General features: G+C 57.5%; 1 protein-coding gene across 8 annotated transcripts in view; it reads right to left on the reverse strand.

Moving 5' to 3' along the window:
• The window catches only part of MYO18A (myosin XVIIIA), a 94,046-nt gene that overhangs the window by 24,087 nt on the left and 54,811 nt on the right, over nucleotides 1-15,148 (reverse strand). For 6 of the 8 annotated variants that reach the window (XM_058676712.1, XM_058676710.1, XM_058676711.1 and 3 more), the window contains 13 exons: nucleotides 14,801-14,864; nucleotides 14,465-14,609; nucleotides 12,764-12,775; nucleotides 12,016-12,192; nucleotides 11,717-11,807; nucleotides 11,339-11,531; nucleotides 10,619-10,705; nucleotides 7,989-8,130; nucleotides 7,718-7,877; nucleotides 7,147-7,333; nucleotides 6,636-6,879; nucleotides 4,579-4,688; nucleotides 1,978-2,043 (listed from right to left, as the gene is read on the reverse strand). In XM_058676712.1, coding sequence (XP_058532695.1) covers nucleotides 1,978-2,043; nucleotides 4,579-4,688; nucleotides 6,636-6,879; nucleotides 7,147-7,333; nucleotides 7,718-7,877; nucleotides 7,989-8,130; nucleotides 10,619-10,705; nucleotides 11,339-11,531; nucleotides 11,717-11,807; nucleotides 12,016-12,192; nucleotides 12,764-12,775; nucleotides 14,465-14,609; nucleotides 14,801-14,864 — 1,678 coding nt within the window. The remainder of the gene's footprint in view (nucleotides 1-1,977; nucleotides 2,044-4,578; nucleotides 4,689-6,635; nucleotides 6,880-7,146; nucleotides 7,334-7,717; nucleotides 7,878-7,988; nucleotides 8,131-10,618; nucleotides 10,706-11,338; nucleotides 11,532-11,716; nucleotides 11,808-12,015; nucleotides 12,193-12,763; nucleotides 12,776-14,464; nucleotides 14,610-14,800; nucleotides 14,865-15,148) is intronic. The other 2 variants (XM_058676713.1, XM_058676706.1) reach the window with 1 other exon arrangement.

Consider the following 15,148-nt stretch of genomic DNA (forward strand, 5'->3'; position numbering starts at 1 on the left):
GGGACAAATGGCAGCAGTGGTGGTAGGGGGCTTCTGCTCTTCGGATCCTCACCTGTGCTCAGCTTCATGTCAGGCAGGCTCCTCTCTCAGGTCCCAAGCACTCCACCTCCACCCACCCAGGTTTCAGCTTGTCATGAAGTCAGTGAGGTGGGCGGAGTTGGCACGGAAGGTGACCCGTCATACAGGTTTGGGGGGTGAGAGAGCTGGCAGCTGAGTGTCCAGCAGCTGAGCGCCCCCACACCCAGCCTTTCCTCACTACTCTCGCTGCCCTAGGGTGGCGTCAAGTCAAGGTTCCCTGCTCACAGAAGAACAGTGAGGGGCTGGGGGCAGCCAGCCAGGGAATAATCTGGTGTCCTGGGAGACATGTAAAGGCATGCTTGGGTATATGCAAACCTCTACCTGGCACCTGGTGTCGAAAAGGTGTGAATGCCAAGAGAAGCAGGCAAGGCAAATGGTCTCAGAGGCCCCTTTAAAGGCAGACATGAGGAGAGGAATTAAGCTTTCTGCTGAGAAAGCCATGCCATGGGCCCATTCACACTCCCTGAGGCTAACCTGCTGACTCTGTGCCGGACCCACATAGGACTAAGAGCAGTCTCCCAGAGCCATCTCCTTCACTCTAAACTCATTTACAAAGTCACAGGTCCATAAGCCCACACCCCACCCCACCCCCAGAGTCCTTTCCTGCACCTTCAAGATCCTGTGGTCATAAAAAAAAAATAAAGAACCTGTGGTCTCTGATAAAGGCCCCTCCCCATGCTGAGGCAAGGTGATGGACACAGGAGCCCTCCTTGCTCACCAGCTGGTGCAAACCCAAAAGCCTGTGTTTTCTTCCCCTGACCAGATGTGAGTAGCAAGCATCTGGCTTTGCACCTGGGACACCAGGAAGCCCTGGGGCTCTTGGATGACGCAGGACACAGAGGAGCTGCGATGGTAGCTGGGGAGAGGAACAGCCCAAACAGGCCCTGTCCTGTTCAAGTTGTGCCCGAGAAGCTGGGCTCAGGCTTGGATGAGATGCCACCCCCAGTGCCAGCCAGCAGCAGCCCATCTTGCTGAAGTCAAGTGTGAATGGAAAGAAATCCTTGATTGCAGGCAGTTCCAGTGAGGAAGCCAGTCGGCCAGCAGACGCTGAGCTCACTGGGGGGGAGGGGTTTGGGGGAGGGCAGAAGCCGGACTCAGAGGGGTAGACACAATGGGAAAGCACAAGCCATGACTCCTCAGGCAGGATGGACACAGAGCACGGGGAAGGCTTAGTAACCTTCGAGCCTGTTTGACAAGAACTGGCTTCCACCTCACATACCCCATGGGGCCGAGACCGAGTCTTGCCTTTCTGCTGCTGGGTGGCCAGGTCCAGATCCCTGTATCTCTGGTGCCCCACTGCTCTCCCTCCCACCCCCAACCTCAGAGCACACATGCAGGAAGCTACTTGTGCAGGGGTCCCAGTTCCATGGGGAGAGGCCCACACTCCACGCAAGGCTCCCTGCCTGGGGGGCGGAAAGTTCCTGCTGACATCCAGGCAGAGGTAGGCCTGCCTTTCCATCAGCACGTTCAGGTGAGGAGTCTGGCCTGGGCAGGTAATGGCAGCAGAGCCTGCATAGCTAAGTCCTGCGTGCTCCTCTGGGAACCTGGCCGCTTCAGGCAACTCGCACGGGTGCTCTGCCCTTTTTACGGATGGCCTCTCTGCTCCTTCCCACTCCCCACGCCAAGATTCAGGCCAAGTTCAAGGCCACCTTCCAACACACACATACCCATTCCTAACATTACAGAGGGCATTCATGGCACAGGAGCCAGTAATTCAGAGTGGGTGAGTCACATTTACTGCCCCCCTCTGCCTGCCCTGAGCCAGAACATCTGCCTCCCTGGCCTCTGGCCTGGAGTGCGCAGCTTGAGTGGAGGGTAGAGGGAGAAGTGGGGCTCAAGACTCCGATCAAGGGGCGGTCAGGGAGGGCAGGCCTGGCTGTGCCTGGTGGGGTGGCTTACCCGGCTAAGCCCTGGGCAGCAGCTGCTCTTCTCCAGGTCCAAGGACTCCAGCAGCTCCTCCACGGCCTGTGGAGGAGAGACTTCTGTCAGAGAGCCCACAGGGGTTCCTCCTTTCCCCTTATCCCTCCCCTCCTCCTCCCACAGCATCTGTTGTCTATTCCATGAGCCCTCCTGCTGGGTTCTGTGGTGTCAGGCACTGTGCCAGACTTGGGACATAGGGGTAACCACCAGAGGAATGAGCTGTCTGGTTGGAGAGCAGAAGTTGGTGAGGAGGAGGCGCCTCTGTCAGCCATGGGAACCCTGGGAGGCCCCCTGAAGGTGATGCTGTTTGTACTGAATGTTTAGCTAGACAAAGTAGGGAAAGAGCATTCCAGGCCCAGGGGCCAACATGAGCAGAGGCCTGGGGGCAAAGGAGCAGGAGGAACGGAGGAGACATGCAGCAGGCCACCCTTAACTGCAGGCAGGGGTCAGGGAGGGTTCAGGTGAAACTAGAGAGGCAGGCAGAGCCACTATGCTCCGGGAGCCCTGCAGGCTTCTCTCGGGCAAAGATGTGACCAGACTGGCATTCTGTAATCCCATTGGCAAACGGGTGGAAGACACGGAGCGACCCTGCAGGCAGTTACATCAGAGAAGCTGGAGTTGGACCAGAAAGGGGAGGTAATGCCAAAGGAGGAGGAACCCAGGGCCACCTGGAGACCCCTACCTTAGGGGTGAATGGACCAAGGTGACCCCTACCTTAGGGTGAATGGAAAAGGTGAGAAGCAGGAGAGAAAAGACAGCCTGCGCTATATCTGTCGGCACCTGCTGAAAATGAGGTGCCTCCTCCACCCAGCGCGAAAGGCCTGGTAGCGGCTGATGGAACGTGTACGTGAAGCTCAGAGAGAAGCCGGCAGAGGTATTGATTGGGAGCCGTCGATATATATGTGGTAATTGAAGTGATGGGTGTGAATGAGGCTGTGTGGGAAGAGGCAGAACAGGAAACACATTTGGCCAGGGACAGTGTACTGAAGAGGGAGGCCTTGACTTGAGGGGCGAGTGCTGGAAGGGCTCAGAGGAGGGAGGAGGGAGAGGAACATGGAGAGGCTGTGCGGGGAATGTGCCGAGAAAAAGGGGGTGCAGCAAAGGCATGTGGTGCCAAGACTGCAGGTGACAATGGAGAAGTGCACGCGGCCAGCGGCACGGGCAGGTTCAGGGGTCAGGCAGCCAGCCCCAGGCAGCTCTGGTGGAGGAATGGATAACTGCCAGGGGGCTGGGGACACATCAGGGTCCCCGGCAGCAGAGGTGGCACCACACGGCTGCCCTCTCTCAGAGAGCTGGGTTGGAGACTGTCCCCTTGGAGAGAGAGCAGAGTTGGGGGCCTCTGGGAGAGACAGAGGGGGAGGGGGCGAGTGGAAGCCGAAAAGAGAAAGCAGCTCAGGAGCAGGCTGTCTGAAGAAGGCAGAAGGTAAAGCCTCCTTTTATCTGACTCTGGGGGCAAAGGCACCTGCTGGAAAGAAGACAGGATCACCACAGTGGGGGCGACTCAGGAGAAAGAGGTAGAATGGAGTGTCCACAAGGGAAAAAGGCCACAGCAACCTTGCTGGGCTACCTCCTGGGCCTGCCTAAGGTTGAGAGCCAAGGGCCTGCAGGAACTCAAGGTACACAATCTCCACCCACTCCAAGCCCTGGGAAAGCCAAGAGGAGGAGTGGGGACCCCAAAGGCAGGTCCTGCAGGGTTGGGGGCAAATGGTGGCTGTGCAGGGAAGCACAAGGATGTGGGTAATGGAGTCCAAGCAACTGTAGGGCTGGACAAGGAGATGAATCTAAGGGACAGGACAGAGCAGAGCAAACAGGTGTCCTGGGAGAAGGGCAACAAGACTTCCGGGCACTAGGCTGTGGTGAGGGAAGGCCATACCACAGCCTGGGACGTCAAAGGCAAGGTGCTGGGTACAGCCCAGAATAGGAGGCTGGAAGGAGGTCGTGGGTCAGTGAGAAGCAGGTGTGAGATGGGTCGTCAGCCCCCATACCTGTAGTGGGTCTGTCGGTGGACAGTGGGTCTCTGCAAGTCTCAGAGGGGTAGGCCTAGGACTTCTGGGGCAAATGGAGAAAGGCTGGACGGGGGGCGGGGGAGGCTTCCTGTACTGTCTTGCAGAGGAACTACCCTTGTAGAGGAACCTCTGCAGGGCTGAGGGGCACCAGGTTGGTTGCTGGCTGTGGTGCTCAGGGGAGAATAGGCTCCACTCAAGAGTCCCTTTAGCTGCCTGGGCAGATGCTTCTGGGATAAAGGGCATAGCCTGGGATGCACAGAGGTACCCCCTCTGCAGCTTAGCAGCCAAGGGGCCAGGGAACATTGCACTTGACCTGGCATCAAGGAAGGTATCTTGTCCCAGCCATGACAGTTTCCTGTGATGGGAAACCATCCTACCCCTGTCCTCTAGTCCCGTGATCCATTCCCTTGGGTTCATCCTCCACAGGGCCATTGCTGGTGTCCCTATACCAACCTTGGGCACCTCAAACTGGGAGCCTAAGTGAGGCCAGCCCACTTTCTCTGGGGAAGGGCAGCTGATGGGAGCAGTTTGGGAGGGGCAGTGGAGGGGGGGCACACTATAGATCCACACCTACCCGCCGTTCATCCACCACGATGTAGTTACGGCCATGTTTCTTGGTGAGGTGCGGGGCCAGGACATCAAAGCGACGGCGGAACTCAGAAAACACCATGTGGTCAGGGTAACCTGGGAAGAGCGGCCAGAGTCATTGGGGACAACTCCCCATCTGCTCCTCTCACACCTGCCACCCACAGGTATGCTGGACAGTGGGTGGGGAGGAGACTGTGGGGATGGGGGGATGTGAGGAGAGCTGAGCAGGAGGAGGCTGAGGGACAAGGAGGGTCCTCCATGGTGGGACAGGTGCCTCTTTGTGCAAAAGGCAGGGAGGGCAGGCTGTGGGGATTCTGGGTGGTCTCTAAGTGCTGTCCAGCCCCCAGTTCAGTGGCTCTGAAAGAACCCAGAAGGAGTGAGGTCTAGCCTGCATGCGCTGTCTCTCAGGATGCTGTGGCCTTGGGCCTCCAGCTCAGCCTCTGTGGGTCTTGGTTTCCTCTTGCACGAACCCGAGGGGATCAAGTGGGAAGGTGAATGGAAGATCCAGCTCAGCTCGCCTGGTGGGTACTTAGGGAGCTGTCCACAGAAGTAGGACTCAGGGCTCCCCTCCCTGGGCCACCTTGACCTAGAGCCTGAGGCCAGACAACCAAGAAGCTTGTGTAGATTAACATTCCCTAAGAGTGACTGGGCCCAGTGTCAGGGTGACAGTACGGTTGGGAGCAGGAGGCGACCCAAGTCCCAGAGATCTCACTGCTGCCCATGGCGTGAGACTCACAGCACCATTGCTATTTCAAACTGAATTTCAAACCAGAAAGGGACTCTTAGGTCAGACCCAAGTCCTCTTTGAGACACAGAAACCCAGGCCTGTGAGGCAGAGTGGCTGGCCTGCCCAGGGCTACAAAGGCTGCAGCTAGAGGTGGAACTGAACTCCAGGTCCCGGCGCTTCCATCAGCTGGCCGGGGTGAGGGGCTGGCTCCCAGATGTGGGAAAGCCTCCAAGTGGGAGACGAGGCTGATGCATGTGCCTGATAATTGAGACAGGAGGCGGGGGCTGCTGAGAGGCCAAGACAAAGTGAGCTATTGATTGTATCTGAATTGCAATTAAATTGATGGGCCAGGATAGCAGGTCCGGACGCCTGGCATCTTAATTAATCATCAGCGCTATCGATGGTGGCTGGGTGCAGGGGGAGGGGCGGCCACCGGCAGCCTCATCGATCTGCTTGTTTGAGTAAAGCACATTGATTTTGGTTCAGAGTGGTAACAGTCTGGTTTTGAAATAATAAACACCAACTCCATATCCCAACGTGGGGACAGATCGATGATTTACTTAGAGCAGGACAGGGAACCCGTTTCCTGGCTTAGGCTGACTCTGGGGGATCTGGCTGGGGGTGGGTGGGTGCCTGCTTGCTTCTCTACTGAGGACAAAAGAGCAAGTGCCCAGCAACTCAGTCCCAGGGCAAACAAAGCCTCACAGGACAGGCCTGCTCTGGGGCCAGCCTGCCTGAGCTGAATCCCACAATGCTACGTGTGAGTTGTGTGACCTTAGGTTAATGCCTTAATGTGTTGGGGCCTTGGTCTCCTCATCAGGGCAGGATAATGGGGGCCTGGCACAGGAGACGATGAGTGTGGAATGAGTTACGGACAGGGAAAGTTTAGAATCAATCGTGCCTGACGTGTGTGACAAAGGGTTGCAGTACAGTAATGACCTTCATGTCCTCCTCCGGGTTCCCTCCCACAGAAGGGTCCACAAGAGATAGGTCTGTGTAACCAACCTTTCTTGGGGAGCTTAAGCATTTGGGAGAAATTTAGCACCTCATGTTCACTGGGCAGGTAGCTCTGGGGTCTGCTGCTGCTTGGGGCAGAGCTGAGGTCAGACGATGTGTGGTGAGGTGTTGGAGGGGTTGGTTAGAAGGTGGCCGCAGCGTGGAAAGCAACGGAGAAAAGGATGGGCTGTGGGCTGACAGTTGTGGGAAGAGAGCCCCGGAAAAGACAGGAGCAACAGGAAGAGGACCAAGCACCACTCCAGCAGCCCCACAGTGCCCTCTGGGACAAGAAGCCAGGCTCAGAGGGAAGGCAGCCTCACCTTGGCGGTACATGCGCATGGCGTCAAGGAGACGGGAGCCACGGAGCTGGGCCCGCAGCAGCGGCACGTCGAGCTGCAGAGGCCCAGCTTCACAGGGGTCTCCCGGGGGCAGATCCAGCTCACTGCTGCTGCTGACACGGCGGGATGAGGCTGACCGGGGCTCCCCAGCCCAGCCCTCAGCCACGGGCAGGAAGCAGTGCACGAAATGCATCTTGGACTTCTTGATGGTATCAATGAGGGCGTCCTGCCAAGGGGGCGGGGCCTGTCCTCAGTGGGCTGTGCAGGCTGGGGCATCTCCCCTCCTCACAGGACAGCAGGTGTCTCCACCACTGGCCAGGATGCATGAGCCTGGACATCTCTGCCCCTGCCAGACCTAGCTGGCTGCTGCCAGGCTGCAGCATGGAGTCAAGGTGGGCATGGATGAGCTGAGTATGTCTGTGCCACCCAGCCCGCGTACTTTTTTGCCTGCCTGCCCTACAGGGACAACAGGGGCCAGAGCTAGTTTACTCACCACCTGCAGTTTGATCTGAATGCACAGGGATTTCTTCTTGATTGCGGCCATGCCTGTGGTGAAGGTCTTGCGCACACTGGTGGCCCGGCGCAGTGCCAGCTGTGAGCCGCCTTCCAGCCCTGCGATGGAACCTGACAGTACGCTGGCGCTGCCCGCCCGGCCCAGGAACAGGCTGCTGATGAGCTTCCTGTCAGGGCAGAGAGGATGCGTAGGGAAGGGAGCAGAGAAAAAGGGCTTTTGCGTTGTTCAGTGTTGTCTGCCAAACTTCCAGAAGTCTCAGTCATCAACCGAATAAACGAATGAATGATGGTTTATGTCACTGAGGGGCCTTAAAGACTGCTGCTGCCTTGCTTGCAGAATGTGGGGCACTATTCAAAGGAAAAACTCCAGGCCCCTCCAGCCACCCCTGTCCCCCATTTCTACTCTATGAGCCACCCACGCACCCTTCAAGGCCTTCTGGCCTTGGGTTTCTCTCTTCCCTCTAGCTGTTTCTCTTGTAAGAGGGGCCTTGGAGACAACTTTCCAGGACAGAGAACCCTGAAGGTGGTTGTGAGGGGAGTGGGGCTCTCACTTTTGGGAGTCCTGCAGGAGCCGGGGGGCATTCTGGGTGGCCGGGTTCTGCTTGGTGTAGCCCAGCCAGCCAGCCACGTTGTACTCCACCCAGTTTGTGCCACGGCCATGGCCCAAGAGGAAATGGTGTGGTTTGTTGCTGCGCAGAAGGGGACTTTGGCCTGAGGGTGGGAGAAGCAAGATATTGATTGATTGATTATCAGGGCACAGGGATGTCCCCATTGGCATCCGTCAGACCCTGACAGGGCCCCCTCTCCACGCATGCCTCCCACCTTTCTTGTCGCCTTCCTGGGGTCCATAATAGGAGAAGAGGCGCTCCAGGAGGGTGTCTTCCGTGGCCCCTGGCACCAGTGCCTCCTCTTCCAGCAGCCACAGCAGGCCCCTAGCCTCGTCCGTGCGAGCCAGTGAGCGTACCTGCGGAGAAGGCAGGAAATCCCAGCTTATCACATGGAGCCACAGGAAAGCAGCCAGATGAGGTCCCAGGTGCCATCAACAGGACACACACACACACCCTGGCCACTCATTCACTGCTGACACCCTGGAGCAGGGAGGTGGCAGTGACTGGGAAGAGACTCGAGGTGAGAGTGAGACCAACAGAAACACAGGCTTCCTGAGATGACTTAGTTATGGGCATTTGAGGAATGAACCAACAGATGGAAGATCTCTCTGTCTTTCTCCCTCTCTGTCCATTTATTTTTTAAAAAAAAAATTATTTATTTTATTACAAAGTCAGATATACAGAGAGGAGGAGAGACAGAGAGGAAAATCTTCCGTCCGATGTTTCACTCTCCAAGTGAGTGCAACGGTCGGTGCTGAGCCAAACTGAAGCCGGGAACCAGGAACCTCTTCCGGGTCTCCCACACGGGTGCAGGGTCCCAAAGCCTTGGGCCGTCCTTGACTGCTTTCCCAGGCCACAAGCAGCCGGGATTAGAACCGGCCCCCATATGGGATCCCAGGGCGTTCAAGGCGAGGACTTAAGCTGCTAGGCCACGTCGCCAGGCCCTGTCCATTTATTTTATTTTAAACAAATAAAAAAAAATTCTAAGGAAAAAAGGGACAAACTCTGCGGGGCCCTGAGCAGGAGCGTGGCATCATGGAAGCTCCCAGGGAGTGTCAACATCCATGGGACTAACAGGATTCTCTGTGAGGGGGGAGCGCAGGAGGCCCCGGGTCACTGCAGGTAAGACCCTTGCAGGACACGAGCTCAGGGACCAAAAGCATAAGATGGGTGGTTTCACAGGTGGTGGAAGCCAAAATGGGCAGAGCTCAGGCACCTGGAGAATGAGTGTCTTCTCCTAAAGGAACAAGCACCACTCAGTGGCCACCAGCGTTGTCCTTGAAAAGCACTGTTCCTGCTCCCAGGTCCTGAGTTTTCCAGAGAAGGCGAAAATCTTGGATTCTGGTTTCCAATACTCTGTGAAGGCCAAGCACACCAGGCCTATGGCTATGCCTGGCCTGAAGGTGCCCATGCTGTGGGACTCCCACGGCGCCTCGGCAGCAAGGATGGAATGCCCCCATCCCAGTTCTTTGTTCTTTTTAAGATGTTACTTATTTATTTGAAAGGCAGAGTTACAGGGAATGGGAGGAGATAGATCTTCCATCCACTGGTTCACTCTCCAGATAGCCAGCTAGGGGAGGGGCCTGGCTCAAGCCAGGAGCTTCCTCCAGGTCTTCCATGTGGGTGTAGTGTCCCAAGGACTTGTAACATCCTTTGCTGATTTCCCCAAGCCATTAACAGGGAGATGGATCAGAAATGGAGCCGCTGGGACATGAACTGGTGCCCGTGTGGGATGCCGGTGCCACAGTTTGTTGCTTAACCCACTGCCCCCTGCCTGCCCTCTTTTGACCTGGCCTTTACAGACACCAAGAAAGGAGATGAGAAAATTTTAAGTATGCTTTTCTATGGCCCCAGCTGCCTGGGCCAGCTCTCCCAGGTGGTCAGCATGGTGACCAGGGAGAGCTAAGGGCAGGACTGAGTGGCAAAGCTGGCAGAGGGGACTCGGCAGGCAGGCTCACGGAGGTCCCTTCTTCAGAGGTGCAGCTGCCTGAACCCAAGGCCCACAAACAAGGGAGACCCACAAAGAGAGGGAGTGACCAAGCCTCATGCAAACACACCATCCAGCCCACTGCTGCCAGGAGTCCTGTGTACTGACATCCCCTGCTTTGACGGAGGCCACCATAGGTAATCAGTGTCAAAGAAAGCAAACCCAGCCTCTCTGGCGAGACATGCCACTTAGGCACATTAAACCTTTGTCGCCAGGGAACTCTTGCTGTCCTCAGAGCCCTGCCATTTAGTGTTGGCCAAGCGAGTTCCCATGTGGGAATGAGCAGGAGGGAGGCAGGCATCCAAGCAGAGGAGGGAGGAGAGCAGCCATAACTCCCAGGCAGTGCCTGTATGTTTTCCCCAAGGTGGCCAGGCCCCCAGGGTACCAGGATGCTCAGGACACTCATACCCAGGGTGACAAAGCTGACCCCCCAAGTTGAAGGGTATGGGTTTCCATCTATGCCCACCCACCAGGTTGCATGACAATTTGGCACATCCCACAGAGTGAGACGCTGCCTCCTTGCCCGTCTCCCCAGGCTGTATCCCTGCCCCTCATGGGACTGGGAGGAGGGGATAGTTATGTCCTCAGGATTCAGGTCCTCCTCACTGACAGAACCCCGAGGTCTCAGACAGGTCCAGAACAGGGGTAAGAAAGGAGGTACGCCTTCCTGCTCAGCTGTAACACTGTGGGCAGGGCTTCTGTGGCACTCTCCCAGATGGACATGAGCATTACCAGGCCCTGCTGGCCACCGGGCCCTCCCTCATCTCTGGTAATGGCTTGGGCAGGGGAGAGGCTCTCTTAGGGGCAGGGTGGCGGGAATGAGAGACAAGAGGAACTGAGTCCATTGACCTGCCTACCAGGGACTGATGGGAGGCCTGGTCCACAACAGCCACTGCGTCGTCCATGGTCGGCTCCGGGTCATCAAACGCCACCTCGATGTTCTCCTAGGGAGGGAGACAGGCAGAGCAGTGCTGAGCTTGGGGCTATGTGCAAGGGTGCACCCAGTGAGCAGGCCCAGGAGCCTGGGCTGAGCCTGGGGAGGTGCTCTGGCACCTCAGATACATGCTGCAGGCTGCGTTCAGGTAGCTTGTCTCAGATCCAGTGCCCACCCTATGGTCCTGTCACTTGCATCAGATGGTTGGTAGTGCAGCCAGCCTATGGCCAGTGTTACAGTTACTGGAGAACATGTAACGACAGTGGGCTGGCTCCTCTCCAATGCCCTCCCTGGGCAGGCAGCATTCCTAGCTCCTCCTCCTCCTGAAGACACCCTCTGATGTAGGGGAAAGGAGGGAGGGAGGGAGCGGTAAACACAGGCTGTGGCACACATCAGGCAGGAGCTGCGTGCTGGCCTTGCAGAGCCCATGGGTGCCTTGAGAGAGGGGACTCCAAATGCATGCCCAGCTTCCCTGAGAGTAAACATCCCATAAAGGCCAGAGGCCAGGTCCAAGGCGGGGGCGGGGGGAATGAGGACTTGCACCCAGAGATCACAGGCTGGGGTAGAAGATGGATCGGGGAGTGGGCAGTGAGCAGCAGTGAGATGAGGGGGGCCTCCTTGCGGGGTCTGGGACAAGACCTACCTCTTTATATCTCTCCAGCTCCTGAACGAAGGTGCGCTCGTGGAAAAGCCCATGTAGCCGGTCCTGGGCATAGTTGTGACACAGTTCCTCAAAGCAGGCTCCCCGGGCTGAGCCCCCCTGCTCGGGGTTCTGGAATCCTGGTGTGTCCACGATCATTACAGAGCACAGTGAGTGCTGGCTGGACTTGAGGGCCCTTTGTGGAGACAGCTGGGGTCACAGCTGGCCAGTGGTCACTGCTACCCAGGCAACCCTAAAACACCCCAAGCCAAATCCCCAGCCCGTGCGGGTGCCTGACCATAAGGACAAGTGAGTCCGATGCTGCAGGCAGGATGCAACCGGCCCGACCCCTCCTCTGCTGGGGCCCTGTCTGGCACACACCTGTTCACCAGGGAGACGAGGAGGGTGAAGAGCTCACTGTAGAGGCCGGATGCCATGCCCTCCAAGCACTCCAGTGCACTCAGCTTGGAGCCTGTGGGGGAAGGGGACTCGCTCTAGCACCCTGTGCCCAGGAATTCTCCACTTCCTATCCAGGGCCCCAAGGTGGGGTCTGCCCTCTCCCATGGGCAGAAGCACCCCTCATTAACTCTGGCAGTTTCCCCACCTCCAAGGGATGGCAGTGAGCCCAAGGGGAGCGGGGAGCCTGCCAATCATGTCTACCCACAAGGGGTTCAGGGTACCTGTGCCGTCTCCCAGGCTGCTCTCCTCTGGGCCCTGGCGGAACGAGGTGGAACGCTGCAGGCTGCTGCCCTTGTGTTGGTGCTTGAAGATGGCTGAGGACAGCTCCTCCAGGCCGCAGCCCAGCAGATATGCGGCCTTCTGGGCCCACTCATGGCGAGCAAACTGTTTGCGTCCGGCTGTGGGTGGGGGGAAAAGGATCTGGCATCCTGGGTCTTTCTCCTTAGGGACCCTGATGGCCACCAAGCCCTTGTGCTCCCTCATTCCCACAGGACTGGGCATCGGGCATCTCCTGGAGGGAAAAACCAGCCCTGGGGACTTCGAGCTGACAGGGACAGCCAGCCACCATCAGCGAGCACTTCCTGGATCCCTAGGCAGAGTGGGAGAGGAAAGCAGTAATTCCACATGCTGCCACCAGAGGGCACTCAGCTGCAAGAATCCCTTCTCCAGAGCGTTCAACTAGGGAGGGGAAGGACAAAGTCAGAGGCTGAGGCAGCTCGCACACCCAGATGCGGCTGCCTGGGGCAGGGGGTATCATTCCGGCACCTCCCTTCCCTTTCTGGGACATGTGAGAACCCTCCCTCTTATTCTCGTATGCTAGGGCAGACCACAAACACCCACATAGGTCCAAGAGTGGGGAGGCAAAAAAGCCACAGGGGATAGGGTGCAGCCCACACAGAGCTACGTGAAGCAGCAGACATGTATCTAATCACAGCAATTAGGGAAGGCTAACAAGAAACAATGGTTTACCTTCAGTGGCTTCTGTAAGGCAAAGGACCAGCATGCAGCATGCAAAGGAAAACAGTGTGTTAGCAAACGGACCTAACGGGTCACGGATCTAACGGGTCACGGACCCAGGAGAGGACAGGAGGAGGCTGGGGCTTGTGAGGATTAGCGGGCAGGAAAATGAGGCCACATTCAGACCTGGGGATGCATAGAAAGATACGCACCTAGAGACACAGACACATACAACCACACACGCGGGTGTGCACATTAACCACTCAGACCCCTCAATGTTCCCATATACACACTCAGACCCACACTCTCACACACAGACACCCACACCTACAGACATTCACACACACACATAAAACCATTCAGATCCACTGTTAGACACACAAACACCTAACCCCACACAGACACACTCACACAGATATGCACACAGAAGCATAAAGTTTCAAAGGGCTGGATATTACTGCAGTGACACATGCAGAGGGCACAAAGACACCGTAATATTCATTCTGTCTCTCTGTCTCTCTCACACACACAGAGTCCTGGAAAACACAGGAAGCTCTGAGGCCGTGACCGTGCTCAGCAGCAGGGTCCGTGTCCACCTGAGGAGCTGAGGAGGGTGAGGGGACACCCAGGTTGTCGTCTCCTCAGAGTCCATCCAAGGCTCTCCCTCAGGACTCAGCCACACACCACCTGCCCGCCTCCCCTACAACCTGGGGATACTTCTGTAAGGTTGCTTGCTAGGAATGCCACCTGCTGGCATCCTAACCTCGATGCACCACCACCAGGATTCAGTGGCCCAGCCCCTTTGCAGCCCAGAGAGAGAAAACCAAAGCCCAGGGTGCCATGGAGAGCCAGCACTCCTTTCCCTAAACGGCAGGAGAAAGGGGTGAAGAAGTGCTCAAACCACCGCAAGCTAGTGCAAGCTGCATGGCTACAGCAGGACAGGGTGGGGGAGTGGGGAGACCACAGGATTCTTCCAAGGTCCTGCCATTCAAAGTGCGAGCCAAGCCCCAGCAGCGTCCATTCATTTCATGGTGCCTGCTGCCCTCTAGTGGTCTTCAACCCGGAATGCAAGAGGACAAGCAGTGATGGATCCCAGTGAACAGGAAAGATGACTCTGGGACAAACAGGCCTCAGAAAATTCCAGGAGACAGGCACCCCCACTTCACCTAGGCCCCATGGAGGCTACCCCGACCGGCTCCAGGCCCCAGGTGCAAAGCATGTAGGAGAAGCAGCAGCTATTGCCAGGCCCTTGAAAGAAGCCTCATGGACCACAGGCTCCCCTTGCACCTTCAGACCTGAGCTTCTCCCCAGATCAGTCCCCTCAGCTAGGACAGAAAAAGCCCCCAGCACCCCCTCCAAAGAGAGCCCAAAGCAAGCACCAAGACAGGGTCAGGCAGTCCCTACAGCCCCGGCGGGCTACAGTCAGTTACCCGTGTGCTCCTCAGGCTCCTCTGTCAGGAAGGGAATGAGAAGTCAGGTCACTGCAGGGGTGCCTCGAGGGAGCCCACCTCCCTCCTCTCACCTTGGTGGTCCCCACCCTCTCTGCTTCTCCCAGGGTAACCGGTCCCTGCCAGCTCAGGCCACTATGGGCAGCGTCGTTTCCTCAGCTTTTTGCTCCAACCCAGGAAACCCCAAGGCTGTGGCAGGTGGGGTCAGGTGGGAACACAGGCAGAACAGGGGCGTCTGGCCCAGCCAGGCTGCCAGGCAGCTGACCTTTGGTGGCGCCAGCAGCTCCCAGGTGGTAGATGGCAGCCAGGATGAGCCAGCAGGCCTTCTGTTCGTCGGCCGAGATGCCCAGCACCTTCATGGCTGTCTGCAGCTTACTGAACTGCTGTGCAGCCTTCTGCTTCTCCTCTGGCTGCAGGGACAGTTGGAGACATGGGCTCCACACCTCGCAAGGGCTGTCTCTCCCAGTAGACCTCCCCTCGTGCTGCAGGACCCTGGGGAAGGCCTGGCTTGGGTACAGCCATCCACTGGCCACCCCAGAACAACAGAGGTGTCTTCTGTGTCCAACGCCTGGGACCAGGCCTGTCTCCCCAGTTGCCTCACCTTGGCCAGGGGTACAATCCCAAACACGTTGTTCTCTGCCAGGTGGTTCAGGTGGAGCTCTGTCCTAGGGGTATAAACGAAGTGTCAGCACAGGCTGGGACCATAAGCCAGTTCTTCTTCAGGCTGGAAATGGGAGGCTCAGCTTCTGAACCCTGAACACCACTGGCTCATCACCTCTGATTGTCAGGCCAGCTGCTGTCACCCTTGCTAACTGGCTTGGCTGCCCAGTCAGAGTGCCAGCCTCCTTAGGAGAGGTTTCCAGAGATGCCCTGGGGAGAGGCCAGCTAGAGCCCTGGTTAGGGCAGGGCACCTGCCTGAAGTGGGGGGCAGTTGCTGCAAGAGCAGGAG

This window comes from Ochotona princeps, chromosome 17, assembly GCF_030435755.1.
Source record: "Ochotona princeps isolate mOchPri1 chromosome 17, mOchPri1.hap1, whole genome shotgun sequence".
NCBI lineage: Eukaryota > Metazoa > Chordata > Mammalia > Lagomorpha > Ochotonidae > Ochotona > Ochotona princeps.